The following is a 16821-nucleotide window of genomic DNA, read 5'->3' as shown; positions in this document are numbered from 1 at the left end:
CCAGGCTGACCTTGAGCTCACTATGAGGCTCAGGCTGGCCTCAATCTCACAGCAATCCTCCTGCCTTGGCCTCCTGAGTGCTGGGATTACAGGCATGTGCCACCATGCCCCACTGGACACTTTATTATAAAAGAAAACTAAACACTTACTTGTTTAAGCTCCTTCTAGTTGGATATCTGTTACTTATAGCTGAACAGAATTTTCAATGAGAGTACTGGTGCCAGGTTCATACTTCTGCTTTGATATAATCTTGCTTTTATATGCTATGATGATAAAATAAAAAGATAATAGCAATCATTTACTCACTTCCTATTCTATATGAATAATTTCTGATATTACAGAGGCTCAGGGTATAAAACTGATTATTTTAGAGATGAAAAAAACCAGAGACCAAAAATGCTGTTAATTGCCTATATTCATAAAGGATTCTGACTTAGTTATGGTGGCCTCCATGGGTCCACATTCTTAAAGTCAGGCTCATGGTGGCTTACTTAATCTCGTAAGAAAAATACTAGTAACAGTAAGGTGACCTATGGCATTTTGAAGTATAAAAATATGGGTGTAGATTTTAAAATTGTTTCTACAAATATGTGCTCACTGTGCATATTTTCCTATAGGTTATATTTTTCAATAAACAATATGGTTTGGATCTACGGCCATGCCACCCTGAATGTGCCTGAGCTCATTTAAACATTATAGTTTGGAGCCCATGTGTAGGGCTATGCCATGATCAGTACCAGAAATAATGGAAAATCCTTTAGGCTTTGGTGAATGGATCAAGGCCTTACTTTTAGCTTTGCCTCGTACCTTCTGTTCAGAATCCTGGCTTCTGTCTTGTGGCCTCACAACTGAATCCTGTCCCTTCCTCAACCCTTAAATAAGAGTTATGATCATAGATAGAGCTGTCTGCTTTTTACCTTATGTCCTTTTTCTGCCTCCCCTGATGTAATTTTAAGAACTATTGTTTAGTTTGCTTTGGTTTGTTTTGGTTTGTACTGGGGATTGAATACAGATTCTTTGCACTGATCTACCTCACTAGACCTATTAAAACTTTGTTTGTTTGTATATTTGTTTACTTATTTATTTATTGAGACAGGGTCTCACTAAGTCCCTAGGTTGTCCAGGTTGGGCTCAAACTTGCAATAAAAGATATTTTTACGGGCTGGGGATTTAGCTCAGTGGCAAAAAGCGCCTGCCTGGCAAGCGCAAGGTCATGAGTTCGGTTCCTGATACCGGAGGGGAAAAAAAAAAAAAAGATATTTTTAAAAAGTGTGAGTATATCTGTGCATATTGCCTTTTTAATTATTTGATAACTTTGAGAAGATTGGTAGAGTAAATTAATATGAAACACCAGTTGTACATTTAGAGGCTTGGGTCTCTCCTCCATAGGAGAGGGAAGCAACTCATCGCAGTTTCTTTGACTACTACTAAGTTAGAATCCTTTATGAATGTAGGCAAGTAACATACCATGAGTTTAATGCAAAGCACTGTGGATATTTGGAAACCTCTGAATACATAATAGATTTTTGGGTTGCAAATTGTATAAATCCAGTACAGACTGACATGAGCAAAAGCGGAATTTATTGACTTATTCCCTGAGAAATCGAGTAGAGGAACTGGCTCAGTCGTGAGGGCCCCAGGAGGGATAGGGCCATCTCTTTCCTATTCTTTGCTCTTCATAATTCTACTTGACTTAATTTTGAAGACAAGTGTTTTCCATATGGCAGAAAATAGGGTTTTTCCTGGACTCAAGAAGTCCCAGCCAAGATTTATTATAGAGAGAAACAGCATTTTCTCCTATAGCCCTGATGGATAAATCCAGGGAGAAAAATGGGTTGGCTTTATTCACATGCCCATTTCTCAACTAATCCCTAAGAACAGAGAAATAAGATATTTTAATTATTCAAGCCAGGATCATATCCCACTTCTGTGGTTGGAGGGGTCATAAGGGTTCAACCCTACTGAAACCACATAGGATGGGCTTCCCTTGGGAAAGGGAGTGTCTATATGCTGGATAGACAAAGGCTACAAGTCTTCACTAAAATGATTTAAAGAGTGATGGGAGGTAGGAAATAATGCTCAGCTGTGAGACTTTTCAAGGAAGGATGAGGGCTTCATAACAGTGTCATTTATGATTTGCTGGACAAGTATAGGACATATATACTCAGGACAGTGGCAGCTTCAAAATTTCTACATCTTTTCTTGGAAAAGATATAGCAAACTGTGTTTGAAGGTTAAGAGGATTTCCCTCAATAAGTAACCCTTTGGCTGGGACGGAAGAAGTGATATTCCAAATCCAACCTCTAGGTAATAAGGCTGCTCTAACCCAGAGACATTACAGAGCTCAGAGGGGCTTTTTGCCTCTCTCCACCTGTTGCCTGGGGGTCTTGATCTCCTAAGGAATACTGAAGAGCCATTAGAGAATGCATTTGTCACTCACCCTCTCTGCATATCCTCTATGTGTATCTGTGTGTCAGAGGCTCCTACATGGCTGCGATCCTCCTGGGTAAGAGAATACAGCACGGCTCTCCACCTGCTTGGGGATGATTGAAGTTACACCACTTACAGAGTGACTCCTCTGGCTCCTGCATTATCTCCTCCTAAAAATGCAAATTTCCCAGGAGAGGAATGCTGTTAGCTTCCATATTTACAGTTAGTAAGAGTAAGCTTGCCAGGCAGGCAGTTTTGTGAGAAAAGCTTTTGACAAGAAATGTTGAGCTTCCTCCTAGAGTCTATTAACCAGGCAATGGGATTGTGGAAGGTGGTTATATCTCATTTATATATGAGATATCCACCTGGCAAGAATCTTCCACACAGCGTTTTCTCACCACAGGTTTTGATATGAATAAACTTCAAGTTACCTCCAAATTCCAGTAAAACTGTTAAACACACTGAAAGTGGTAATATTTGGGTTGGGAGGGGGAATCAAGGTGGAAACACCATATCTGACACTTGGGTAAATATAGAATCCAAACAAAGGAATTGCTGTAAAATAATGGAGACCTGGAGTTCAGAAGATTCTGGATATTGGAGCAGGATGCAACTGGGGATATTTTTAGGGTATAAATTAATAGGCATCCTGATCAACCTTCCTGTAGGATGAGGGATGGAGGAGTCAGAGCTGACCTTAGCAAACCTTGAGAGGCATGTGACATAGATGGCATCTGGATTATATCCATCTGGCAAAAGGCTCATTTCTTTCTCTTATTGCCTCTTGAATCAGGGTACATCTTTTAAATGCCTTTCTACTTTTCTGAGCGGCATTGTGGTGCAGTGGTTAACAGCACAGCATACGGCACCAGACTGCTGAGGTGTATGTTCTAGTGCTGCCGCACATGGCTGCGTGACCTTGGCCATTGGCTTACCCTCTCCATGCCTCACTTTTCCCACTTGAGAAGTGGAAGTAACAGTAGTTCCTGACTTGTGCAGCTGATTTTGAGAATTAAATGAGTTAGGATGTGGTAGAAGTATTGAGACAAATCTTGGCAGATGGAAAGCATTGTATGCTTAGCTACTTTTATTTCGTCACAGTGGTTGAGGGAAGGACAATACCATTAGAAGCAGATCCTGAGCATCCTACATTCTTGCATAACAGAGGTGGGAACAGATTGTCCCCTCTGTGTTGGAGAGGAACTGCTCTGTGCTATAATGTTGACTTTTGCATGTGCCACACCTGCCTCGCTATTTGGCCGTAGATGGACAGCAGAGCACCAGGCTGTGGCCAGTACCAAGGGCATCGAGGTTCTCTGTGTTTAGGATTTTTCCCTCTCAAAAACAAAATGGGCACAGGCACAGGGGGAGCCTGCTTCTCTCTTCCTCCATAACCCTGGTCCTCCACAGCCACAATTCCTCCTCTTTGCTAAACAGATTCTTCCTTCCTTCCTTCCTTCCTCCCTCCCTCCCTACCTCCCTCCTTTCCTTCCTTCCTTCCTTCCTTCCTTCCTTCCTTCCATCCTTCCTTCCTTCCTTCCTCCCTCCCTCCCTCCCTTCCTTCCTTCCTTCTTTCTTTCTTGGTATGGAGGATTTAATCCAGGGCCTTTGCACTGAGCTACATCCCCAGCATTTCACTAAGTTTCCCAAACTGGGTTCAAAATTGCAATTCTCCTGCCTCAGCCTTGCAGAGTGCTGGGATTGCAGGCATGTACCACCCCACCTGGCTATGCATGACCCATTTAAAGAGGCAGAACTCAGGAACCAGAAGGCTATTGAAGCATAGTGCTCCATTTCCTGGGCCTGGGTCAGGAGAGGGTCAGTACATTGTCGTTCCTGTGATGGGCCATGCAAGAGGTACACAGGATACGTGGGAGGGGCAGAATGAAGAAGGACCTATGGTGGAACAAGCAGATGCCTAGCTCTCAGCTGGCTGCCAGACAATGCAGCCCAGACCCTAACTCAGAACTGGGGGAGGCCAGTCCGAGATCCCCCTACTTGGAGCCATCCTAGACTCTCACTCAACTGTGCACAGTACCCTAAGCACTTCCCAGTTTCCACATGCCAGTCTACCAGTGAGGGTAGGGACAGAGACATGAGGAGTTTGAAAACTATTGCATCTCTGCTATAGGATTAGTCCTGTTATGGTTGGTGTCTGGATGTCCCCCCAAAACCTCATGCAGTCATAGGTGGGGTTTTTCAGAGGTGGCTGAATCTGGAGTGTGTGATGGATTCATGTTCAGTGCTGGGATTAAGGGTGGGTGGTTACTAAATCAGTCCACTAAGTGGTTTGGCACCACGCTAATCCTGATAGTTTGGATCCAATATAAGGGAGAAGAAGACGCTGTCTTGTCCCTTGTTGCTTTGCTATCTTCTGCCCATGATGAACTGTTTCTCCTCTGCGATGCCTGTCAGCTGTGCCACCCTGCCCCTTTAAAAACCGTGAGCTAAATAAACCTTTCCTCCTTTAACTTTGGGTGCCGGGTATTTTGTCTCAGCAAGAGAGAAAAGTCACTAAGACAGAGTCCCTTGCAGGTAAAATCATCCTTGGTTGTTTACGACTGATAACCCGGGTCATGTATGGAGACGCGATGAGGAATAATGCAAAATGTGTTTCTTCTTCCTCGTCCTCCTCTGCCCACTCACCTGCACAATACAATAAATTCTGTTTACAAAGCACATCAGGATGCTTAGGAATTGGTTATTTCAAACCAAAGGGTCCCCCTGTCCTCTGCTATGCATGTGGATTTTGTGGACAAAACAAAGGAATAGCAATACATTTTCTCCTAGAGACTAAAAATTTCCATGATTTTGGACTTTCTGTGCCTTAAGATGGATGGTGATGGATCTGATTTATTCCAGAGGTAGAGACATGGTCTCATGTATGTCAAGTCTGGACTGTAACTGAAATCCCGAGCCTGCTACCATGCACATATTACTTGGAACCAAAATTCTAGTCCCCAGATAGGATAATTTTGACTTTTATTTCTAAAAGGAGAAGCTTCTGTGAACCCTTATAAAATCTGGCTATTTGTCTGTAAAAATGTGTTTTAACTTTCAGAATCTCCGAGCTCTCAGACACAGCCAAGTCTCCATGATACAAGCTCCCATTCAACCAGAATATTATCTGGGAAACAAGAAGTAATTTTTAGATAAGCTCAGCTTTTTTCCCATGGGGAACAGAAAGCTTATTTTTACCTAGCCCGAGTTTCTCCAACTTTCAAAACTTTAATATAACTTCTATTTCAGGACCTCTCTGCATTGGCCTAACCCAGGTTTTCCTTACACTGGTGCAATCTGTCATAAGGAAATGTGGTTATGATCAAAGCCAGATTGCCTAAGAGGGAATCCTGGCCAGTGACCATGAGCAAGTTATTATCGTCTGCCCCAGTGCCCATGTCTGTAAAATGAAGATAATAAAGTATCTGTTTTATCAGGTTGTTGGACTATTAAGTGAATTGATACATATTAAACATTTAATTTGGTGCTTTGTGCATAGCAAGAACTTCAGATGTTAGCTAGTATCTTGTTCCATGTATGGTACCTGCAAGCTCTATTTCCCAAGGCACAGGGAATTGATCATCCTCTTGGGTGGAGTAGTTGACCTTTTTTTTTCTGCTCTGTGATGGTCCCCAGTAGCCAGAGTGTAAGTTGGAAGAAGAAGAGACATGCCTCCTTCATGCTGAGGGAATATTCTCCTGTTCTCTTCTGGGAGTGTCTTATTCATTGGAAAATTTTTACTGAGCACCTACTGTATCTGTATGTAAGACACGGACATGGTTCTGAGATGAATAAACAAGAGAGATCCATCTTGCTCTCTTGAAGCTGTATTATCCAAATCCCACAAACTCCAGATTTCTGTATTTTCATTCATTATCTTTTCTTCCTTACAATATATTCAGTGAGGATAATGGCCCTGAATGACCTCAAGAGTCTGAAATGTCCTAGGAATCACCAAAGAAAATGCCATGATGGTCACTATAGATCTCATGATGTGCATATTTTGTTACATTCCACTACTTTTTTTTGAAACTAGGCAGTCCCTGGAACACAATCAGTTTCCATAAATATTTAATTAGACCAACTGGTCTGTCCCTAGACCACAACATGGGTTATTTGTACAGTGTTGTTGGTTTTTGTTTTATGTTTTCTTGTGTCTTCTTGTCTCCCATCAGTTATTGCATCTTTTCACACACTTCACTGGGGAGAAAGCCTCCAAAGCCTGTGCACATCCTGCCGATGGTATTGCCTGACCGTCTGTCAGCCCCAAGGACAGAGGGCCAGGCAAGGTGAAGAAAGGAGAGATCTTGTCTGCTCCCTAAGACCTGTCCATGCTCTCTCCTGGGGCCCTGCCTTGGGGCTGTTGTCTGATCTGCAAAGGAAAACGGCCAGGGAAGGAGACTACTCACTCCTCTTCCGTGGCTCTTCCAGCCTCTGTGAAATGACCCAAGGGAGTAGAGCTCCCCAAGCTTCCTCAAAGCATGAATATCTCAGTATTTAGGCTTCCTGGGGCTGTATCCTTGGAGGCATTTGAGAATCATTTCTGGTTTTGATCTGAAGGAATCTACCAGGTAGGAAACTAAGAAGAGGCCAGGAGTACTAGTCTGTCATTGCAAGTACACATACACACACACACACACACACACACACACTCACACCCTGTATACCCAGGCACACAAGATGTGTGAACATCTCTGTCTGCCCTACATCATCTATACCCTCACAGGGATGTGAAAACGCTCTCAGGTTCCTGCTAAGAAGGACACTGTACGGGTGGAGGAAACAGAACAGGGAAAAAAGGCAAGAGAACAGGAAGGAGGATGGAAAAACCTCAGTATGGAAAGAGACACTACTGGTAGGGAAAGAGCTTTTATTTTCAAGCTTTTAAGAGAATATTACAAACAACAGGGAGTTTTAAAAAACCCTAAAAACTAGTTTAAAAAAGTACTTGACAGTGTCCCTGTAACACCCAAGAATGACACGGCCACTATGCAATGACAAGAAACTTCAGGTGGCCACCCCGTGGCCTTCCCCAGCAGGAACAAGCACGTGGGGTCCAAAACCAGTGCTCCCGGCTAGGACCCCCGGACCTGCCTGGCTGCGCAGGAAGGGCCGACCGGGAGCACGGAGTACTGAGCAGTGACCAACCTGCTTCTTTGGAGGGTGCCAAGCAGTGAGGAATACTTAGACGGGTCTCCACTCCACTCCTTGGGGCTCATCGGCCAGCTTCCGTCAACACTGCAGCAGCCCTCCTGGGAGACCCAGGGATTGGCCGTGGAGGGGCCCTGTGTGGGGGTCTGGGTCCATGCCCGATCCAAGGGGCATAGCACTGAGCTGTCCCTGCCATGGGTGGGGCTGAAGAGTTGGAAAAGTTACTCCTGGACTGACAACTTTAACAGCTGAGGCCACAGAAGCAGCACTGTGCTTGAGATACACAGCCACTGGAAAGCCACACTTTTTTCTAGGTGTGTGTGTGTGTCTGTGTCCTGTAAACATCTTTTGATCCAAATCACCATAAAATAAAGTAACAAGGGCACAGAAAAATGCCAATCTCCAAACCCATGCCTTCTTTAAACCCACCTGAAATTGGGAGTTCTAGCTGGGGAACTTTTGATAGGAGGAGATACACTGCACTCTGGCCACCTGCACCAACATCTCCCCGCTCCCCCCGCAGCATCAATCACCCCACAATCCCAAAAGCCATCTGAGTTACTGAATTCTGCTTCTCAATTGGGCCCAGAGGCTCAGAGCCGCAGGAGCCAGAGCTCCACAGCCTGTGTGTCTTCCCTACCAGTCCAAGCTGATCCAATACCTCCCTCGACTGCCCAGGAACACCACCCAGGGAGAAAGAAAAACAGACTCCAGTGTGAAAACAGCAGGCTTCAAATACTGTTCCCCCCAGTTGCTTCTTTTCTCTTTGCTGCCTGTGCACGCACAGGCACTACCACCCACTGTGCTGGCTTTGCCCCTCCCGCGGCCTCTCCTGGGTGTCTTGCTTATATGGGTGCATCTGGGTGGTTGTTTTGCTAGGTTTCATTGCACCTGTCAGGCCCATTGTCACTGAGTTTGTCCTGGTTTTTGTTGCTGTTGCCATTGGAAAATGATACTGACTGACTGGAATTCATCAATGGCTCCAGATGCCAGCCTCCTCCAGCTCCACCCTGCCCTGGCTCCCCTTGGGGCCCACCACCATCTGCTTGCTGTCTGCTCTGGCTCAGGAGCTGCCTTGCCTCCCCACACCTGCTCCCGGGCCTGTCCTGGTCCCGCCTTTCTGCATACGCTATCGGCCTTTCTCCAGGTCTCTCCTGTCACACCGTGGTGACTCTCATGACGAGCTCTCGGCTGCTGCCCTGGGGGCTCCGCGGTTCTTGAGGTCTCAAGTGACTCAGGATGTGCAGGATGGTGTAAGCACAGTGGTGATGGGACAGAGGGTCTGAGGGGTGGCTGGCAGCCCGGGTGGGGCCTTCCTCGGGGGCAGGGGTACCAGCTGCCTCCTCCTCCTCCGAGGGAATATTGGCCTGGGTGGACGAGGAGGTCCGGAGGTTTGTCCTGCCTCCTGACTTCTGTTCCTCCAGGTCTTTTGCCTTGTCATAGTTCAGCACTTTCCACTGCTGGTTGACAGCCTGCCACCGTTTAAAGATGCGGTACACAGAGGGTCCCTCGTGGATGATGAGACCTGAGGCAGCGAGGAGAGGAAAAATAAAACAAAAGCTAAGCACGAGAAGACAAGTCCCTGACTCCTCTTGTTTACAGACAGATAATTATTGGTTTAATTTGTACTCTTCAAATCTACCTTCCAGCTCTGACTGACTTGATCTCCATTCCTTGATTCCTAGGGCTTGACAAGTCTTCAATGTGGAGAAGGTGAAGGGGCGTCCTATGCCAAGCTCATGAAATACTGGGCACCTATACATAATGCCTTTGCCTACCTCGTCTTCTCCATTCACCCCCTTCTTGACTTGACACAATCCAAATTATGCCATTGAGGAATAGTATAAAGATCTTTTTTCCTTTGTATTACATCTCCATGGCACCCACTATTTAGCAGACTTTGAATGAATTGTCTGCCTTTAAAAACAACAGAAAAGATCTCCTGTGGTCATTTCATACCTGCCAAGTGACATCTGAAAATTTATTAACTGTGTCTTTGCACAGATGTCCCAATGCTTCTAGAATACAAACACCCCTGGAAAGAGAATGCTGGTGCAGTTAGCCTGGCTGAGGCAGTGGTAGAGTAGAAGCAAACCAAACCAGACAACAAGGCAACATTGTGTGCCCACTGTGTACCAGGCATGGTGATACCGCAGTGATGGAGAGAGGCAGAGTGTTGCCCTCAGAGTGCCTGTATTCAGGTGGACAGACACAATAGACACATGGACAAATAACCAGATTGCTTCAGGTGCTGCCAAATGCTGTAAGGAAGAAAAGTAGGGTTAAATAGCCACTGCCTACTGGTGTTGAGGGTCTCGTTTTGCATGGGTGGTGGGAAAGGCCTCAGGGGGAAGCAGTGTTTAGGTTGAGACTTAAATGATGAGAAGGAAGGAGGCATCCATGCAAAGACCTAGAGCAAGAGCACATTAACAGTAGGAAATACAAGTGCATAAGCCAGGAGGTGGGAATGAAATGAGGCTGGGTTAGAATGAAGGCCAGCATGCTTACTCCAGGGAACAGAGGGGAAGTGCAGGCATATAAAATAAGCAGAGGCCAAGCTGTAGTCAGGTCATGTAGGCTAGGACAGGGATTTGTATTTTATACTGTGAGTAGTGGGAAGCCATTGAAGGATTTTAACAGGGGAATGATGCAATCTGATTTACCTTTCAAAAAGTTCTGAAGTTCTTTGGCTCTGGTGGGCACAAGAGTGTGGGGAGGCTGGGCATGATGGAGCGGATCTGTATCTCGAAAGCAGAGGCAGGAGAGTCACAAATTTGAGCCCAGCTTAGGCAGTTTAATGATTTGGTGAGACCCTGTCTCAAAAATTTTTTAAAAAAATGTTTAAATAGAGGCTGGGGATGTATCTCTGTAGGAAGATCCTAAGCTCAATGCCCATGACTGAAAAAATAAGTAAAGGGGCAAAACTAAGCAGGAAGGGATGTAAAAATTGAAGGTGGAAATGACAGTAGCTTAGACTGGGGTTGTACCAATGGAGAAAACGAGACGTTATGGGGACAGGATGTATGTTGGAGGTAGGGCTGACAGATTTGCTGACAGGTAAGGTTTGAACAAAGAGAAACCTCTGGGTAACTCTGAAGCTTTTGACTTCAGCAAACGAGTAGGGGTGCTGAGGCAGAAAGGCATGAGGTGGCAAGGCTGATTGGGGCTGTAAGCATGACCAGATTCCAGGACAAACACCAAATAATCTCAGGACCCCCTATGTAGACTCTTCATGAGAACCCAAGAGGTGTACATGGGAAAAAGGGTCACAGATGCCATGAAGAGCTCATTGCTGCAGCTTTCCTCACTGTAGTGTCTCCCAGGGTGTACTTTTGTTTTATTTTGGTTTTTAAGTTTTCCTTGCTTTTGTTCTCCCCAAGTTTGCTCTACAGAGCCAGTTTCTCCCTTACTCTTCACTCAAATAAACCTTGGCACCCTTTTGTTTATCTTGTTCAATTCTTTGAGACAGAAAGAACTTGGAATAACATTTAGTTAGCAGGTGCAGTGCTATTTGTTGAGGTATGGAGGGCACCAGGATGGATGGTGATGGTGGCAGTGACTGTATTAGTTTGCTATAGCTGCTGTAACAAATGGCTACACATTTAGTGGCCCAAAACAGCACGAAGGTATTCTCTTACAGTTCTGGAGATTAGTCTCACTGGGCTAAAGTGAAGGGGTCATCAAGGCTGGTTCTTCTTGGAAGTTTTAAGGAAGAATCTATCTCCTGGCCTTTTTTAACTTCTAAACTTGCCTGCATTTCGCCCTCTTTCTTGCATCACTCCAATTTTTTCTTCTGTTGTCATAATCCCTAATGTCTCTGCCATCAGATCTGTCTTTGGTTCCCTTATATGAGAACACTTGTCATTCCATGTAGGCCCCATTGAATAATTATGATAATTGCCCCATTTCTAGATCCTTAAATTAATCATATCTATAAAGTCCTTTAAGGTAATATTAATGGGTGAAGGATTAGGACCTGAATGTCTTTGGGGACCATCTTTCAGCCTACTGGAGTGATTAATAGTTCTATTTTGGTCATGGTAAATTTAAAATATCTGATAAAAATCTAACCGGACAGGAGGGAAATTGAACATATGCATTGGAAGCTTAGGAAAAAGGCTGGCCTGAAGACAGTCTTGGGTGTGGAGGTGGAGCTGTGGTTTGAATGTGTCTTCTTCAAGTTTTCAGATGTTGCCAATGAGATGGTATTAAAAAAGAAGGTCTGTAAGGCATGATTAGGCCACGAGGGCTGTCTTAGTTACATTCTCCTCACTGAGACACAACACCCAACACCCACAATTTCAAGGAGAAGAGGTCTATTTTGGCTCGCATTTCAGTCCATAGTCAGCAGGCTTCCAAGAAGAAACAGCATGGCAGAGGGCACGGTGGGAGAAAGCTGCTCATGCCGTGCAGCCAGAAAGCACAGAGTGAAGGAAAGAGCCAGGAAGGGAGCTACATCCTTCCAGGTCACACTCCCAGTGACACACCTCTTCTAACCAGACCCCACCTCCTAACTGCAAGTCAGCTATAACACCCCCATAATCCAGTCACCTTCCAAACATGAGAGGCTTTGGCGGCTATTTTAGATCTAAACCATAACAGGGGCTCCTTCCTCATAAATAGGATTATGTGTCCTTATAAAGCAGCCTGACAGAGTTGGTTCTCTCTTGACCCACATATTTTGTCACGTAAGGATGTAGCAAGAAATCCCCCATCTGATGATTCTCAACTTCCTAGGCTCAGGAACTGTGGAGTCTTTCTAGACTCCAGAACAGATACAAATCTGTTTTTTATAAATTACCTAGACATGCTTCTTAGTAACAGCACAAAACAAACTAAAACTGGTAGAATTTGAAGTTTGGGAGTATCTGAATTGTTTTGGGGAAAGAAGAGGGCCAATGACAGAGCCCTGGGCTTCTGAGGTTTAGCAGTTTGGTAGAGGGAGAGCAAAGGAGGCAGTAAAGAAGCACTCAATGAAGCAGAGGCAAGACCAGCAAACGGGGAGTCCCAGAAGCCTGGAGGAGGATGTTTCAAGAGCGTGTAGAGAGTGTGATAACTTGTAAGTGGGAAAACCAAGAGTTTTTATAAAATGCATTGCTGTCTTCCATGAAGTCACTAGCTCAGGTGGAAGGGAAGAGGGAGGACCTGTTGAACGTCTGTGGAGAAGGGAGAAAGAATTATCTTTAAATTAAGATTGCATTTACAGAATACGTTAGAATTACCTGATTTTGTTGAGTGCCCTTGGGAGATTTGTAGTCAACTGAAAAGTCCAGTTGCCGGTGTGTAATTTTTTTCTATACCCTCCACTGCTTGCTCCAGGTGCACGTATGGAATAAGGGAAGTCTGTGTCTAACAAGTTTAAACTCTTGTTAGGTATGTCGGTTTGCATGGGAGCAGTGATGACACTGGACCATGGAACTTGTGTGGGGAGGAAGGAACTGAGGACACAAAATTGATAAAAGTGGACAGAATACATTCTCTCTCAGCATTCTCCACCTTTTGGATGACGGGGTGAGGGAGCAGAGCCAGGAGGTCCTCGTGAGGCCGGAGTCAATGAGCTGTGAAGATTGGGGGGTTATGGACAGAGGGTCGGATGTTTAGATCCAGACTTTGGAAGTGGTGTAGCTACTGGTTTAGGGTGTAGCTACTGGTTTAGGGGGTACCCACTTGATTAGGGGCTAAGGTGGGCTGGAGGAAAAGATCTTTGGAGGATTAGGGAAGCCAAGGAGTTGATAGATTATCTGCATCAGCCATCCCCCATGCTATCAGACAAAATGTCCCCTTTTTACAGCACACATATTTTAATATCCCCTTTCCAACCCTGAAATGAAATTCAGAAGATATTATAAGCTACTTGGGTTTCTTTTTTAAAAAAGAATTAGTAGAATGCCTTAATAAATAATATAAAGTAAACAAAGGGGAAGTTATTGGTAACAAAACAACATGAATTTCAATATAAATGCCGAGGCAAAATTTCATTGGGAAATGAGCCAACAAACCCCATACATTTCCAGACTGCCTCCAAGGGAATGGTACCACCAATCTATACAGGTGCTGAGACAAGGATGTTAGGAGGGAGCATATGGGCCATCTGCATCACGGAATGTGAAGACTGAGTGGGTGGTCAGAGGCCGACAGCGTCAAGGGGAGAGAGGAGGTAAAGAAGGAAAACATGGATCTCAAAGGACGGGGGCTTCTGAAGGATGAAGAGGAGAGGCGGAGCGGAAGTGGCGGAGGGGAGTCAGACACACGTGGACCCACCTCCGCGCCCCAGAATACAATGGGTGGCAGAAAGAATAGCTACCACCAGAGACAGCTAGGAGCAAAACAGTGTCCTCAAAGACAGTTATGTTTCTGTCAAAGGAAGATGAAAGAGATGCACAGAGAAGCTGCTCCTGTTGAAGAGGGCAAGGTGGAAAGGCTGGGAAGACAGGATGAACAGACAGGAAAAGGAGGATTGTCCCGTAGTGAGGGTGTTTAGGAGGCTGGCTCCTATGGTGGCGGTGAGATGACTGGGGACATGAGGCATGATGGGACTTCTGCAGGGGAGGAGCTGGCTCACAGGAGAAACAGTGATGAGTCACCTCACCTCCACAGAGTAAAGCAGAAGGACTGGATGGGAAGAGCTCAAAGCTCTCCATGCTCCAGCGCATGCAGCCTCTAGAGACGGGAGCAGCCACCCACAGCCGCTTTTCCTCCAGTATGCCAGCACTTTGCTCAGCAGGCCTTGATGGATCCATTGACAGGGAGACAGAGTCTTGTCAATTTCTAGCTTTTTATTTAGGTCACACCCCTTTAAAGATCAGGTGAAAGATAAGGGTTATTTCTCCAGGGAACAAAACGTAACAAAAAACTACACACTCAAATTGTCCACATAGTTTTAGAGAGTTCATAAATCTGAAGACCCAGCCAGGCATGGTGGTGCACACCTGTAATCCCAGCACTCGGGAGGCTGAGGCAGGAGGATCACTGCAGGTTCAAGACCAGCCAGGGTTACAAAGTGAGCACAAGGCTGGCTTGAACTGTATAGCAAGACTGTCTCAGAAGAAAAAAAAATAGACAAGAAAAAACCCAACAAATAATAAATCTGAAGACCCACAAGCCCCTGATCTGGTCTGAGCTTCTGTGCAGGGAGACTTCCTCTCTGTCCCATGCTCTCACCCTCTCTCAGATGTGCCAACCTCCATGTTCTCTGTCAACCTCTTGCACTTGTGCAGCTGTGGCACTGAAGTTGTTCATTTGTCCCATTAGACCACAAGGCTTGTTTGAACACCACTCGCTGTCTTGCAGACTGGAGGACGCTGGAGAGCAGGGCCAGGTGAGGCTGTGTCTCTGGCAGCCATCACAGTACAGGGAGCCTAATGAAGCCTTGGTAGAGATGCAAGACCTGGGGGCCTGCATAGAGAGAAGCAGGCTCTTTTGAAGCTCCAAACCAACTCTTTGCAGTGAGAGTTACTACACTTGATTTTGAATTAGCTTCTTGATCAGACAACTTTACCCTGATTGAAGAGGGTGGCTTAAAGCTTTGGTATAAATGCTGCCTTTTAATTACCTAACTGTCTAGCATTCAAGAAGTAATTAAACCATTTCAATTGGTAGGTGGCTGAAGGGGAGAAATGCACACCTGTTTTTCTAGATAACACTTGTTTGGCAAAAGTTAGAAAAACACAAACTACTTCATTCACATTCACTCCTCTCAGCCTCTCCGTTGCTTCTTGCCCTACAAATTACTTACTGATTTCTTGGATGCTAGATTTTTTTTTTTAAATGACGAAGATGGGCGGGCTCATCTGAGAGAGGTAAGTGACTCAGGCAAGGTTGAAAACCTGGGAAAACTGGGCATGGTGGCGCAGGCTGGTAATCCCAGCACTTGGGAGGCTGAGGCAGGAGGACCATTGCGAGTTTGAGACCAACCTGGTCTACAAAGTGAGCTCAAGGCCAGCCTGAACTGCATAGTGAGACTCTGTCTCAAAAAGACCAAAAAAAAAAAAAAAAAAAAAAAACAAAAGAAAACCTGGGAAAGAAGAATAAGGGGTAGGAAACGCAGTGGTAGAGAAAGAGAGGCTGGATTTAGATGAGGAGAAAAAGCAGCAATTGGTGAAGGGAACAGAAAAGTAGTAGAAGAAAATGGGAAATTCAGATGCATGGTGAAATCAGAAACTAATTTCTCATTTAGCTATTTTCTGGAATTTTCTATTTTCTATTTATTTTCATAGTAACCAAATATAATGCACCCTACCCTGAAGAAAATCTAGTTCTAGAAGAATTGCCAATGCCACCTTCCTAACATCTCTCTACCTTTCAGGCCTCTTCTTTCTCACATAACTGTAGGCTCCAAGGATTGCCAGCACTCTTTTTTTGTCATTGCACTCCCCATTCCATCCAATCTCCAGCTGAAATGGCCAACAGGATGGAGGAAGAAGGGGCACCCTGAGTGGGGGCTTCTGGGTGCACAGCTCCCCGCCCCCTACATCATGACATCAGGGAGTTCTGCGCTCAGCAGCCCAATCCTCCCCAGCTGCACTTTGGCTCTTGCTGTGTTGAGAGCAGTGAGCTATAGCTTAATTCAACCCAGTTAGTCTTTCCTGAATACCTGCTATGTGCCTCTAGGAGCATCTGCGATGGAACAGAACCCTGGTCCCACCGTGTATGTAAACAACAGGCCACAGCTAACCAAGAAGCCCGGTGAGAAGCATCCCATTCCCTCAGTGATGTCAGAATTCCCCATCTCCTGCTACAATCCTGGCTTAAGTAGCAAAAAAGTTGCCAGCAATGCTCTAACAGTAAAACAGATGCCTAGTGCCTACTCTGGAGAGCCTGATGCAGCAACTGTGGGGCAAGGCCTGAGAATCTGCATTTCCAAGAAGCCTCAGAGGGTGCTGATGTTGCCTGTGGGTGGGCCACACTTGAACAGCACCTCCTAGGACATGATCCTTAGCCCCTGTCTACTGCTTCACAAAAGATATGCTTCACATATTTTTTTCTACATATTTTCTTAAGGAGAAAAAGCTTTAAGTAAATTTGAAAAATACTGTCTTTGTAGTATGAAAACGTAGGGCAATGGAAGAAATGGATCCTTTCTCTCCTATATCCAAAGATCCTTGGATCCCACACTGTGAGATCAACTCATTCACCAATAAGCACGAACTGAGCCCTGGAATATCTATCACTTACTTGCCTTGTTGCTTTAGGTAAGTGACTTGTTCTTTTTGGGCCTCAGTTTTCCAATCAGTAAATTGG

At 45.2% G+C, this 16821-nt stretch overlaps 1 protein-coding gene across 1 annotated transcript in view; it reads right to left on the bottom strand.

The window, feature by feature from the left end:
• Nucleotides 1-7294: 7294 nt before the first annotated feature.
• The window catches only part of March4 (membrane-associated ring finger (C3HC4) 4, E3 ubiquitin protein ligase), a 112763-nt gene continuing 103236 nt past the window's right edge, over nt 7295-16821 (bottom strand). The window contains exon 5 of the mRNA XM_005395687.2: nt 7295-9106. Coding sequence (XP_005395744.1) covers nt 8739-9106 — 368 coding nt within the window. The 3' untranslated portion in view covers nt 7295-8738. The remainder of the gene's footprint in view (nt 9107-16821) is intronic.

The sequence above is a fragment of the Chinchilla lanigera genome, unplaced genomic scaffold (genome assembly GCF_000276665.1).
Source record: "Chinchilla lanigera isolate Chin_1 unplaced genomic scaffold, ChiLan1.0 scaffold00052, whole genome shotgun sequence".
NCBI classification, from domain to species: Eukaryota; Metazoa; Chordata; class Mammalia; order Rodentia; family Chinchillidae; genus Chinchilla; species Chinchilla lanigera.
This window is presented reverse-complemented; position numbering and strand designations above follow the sequence as displayed.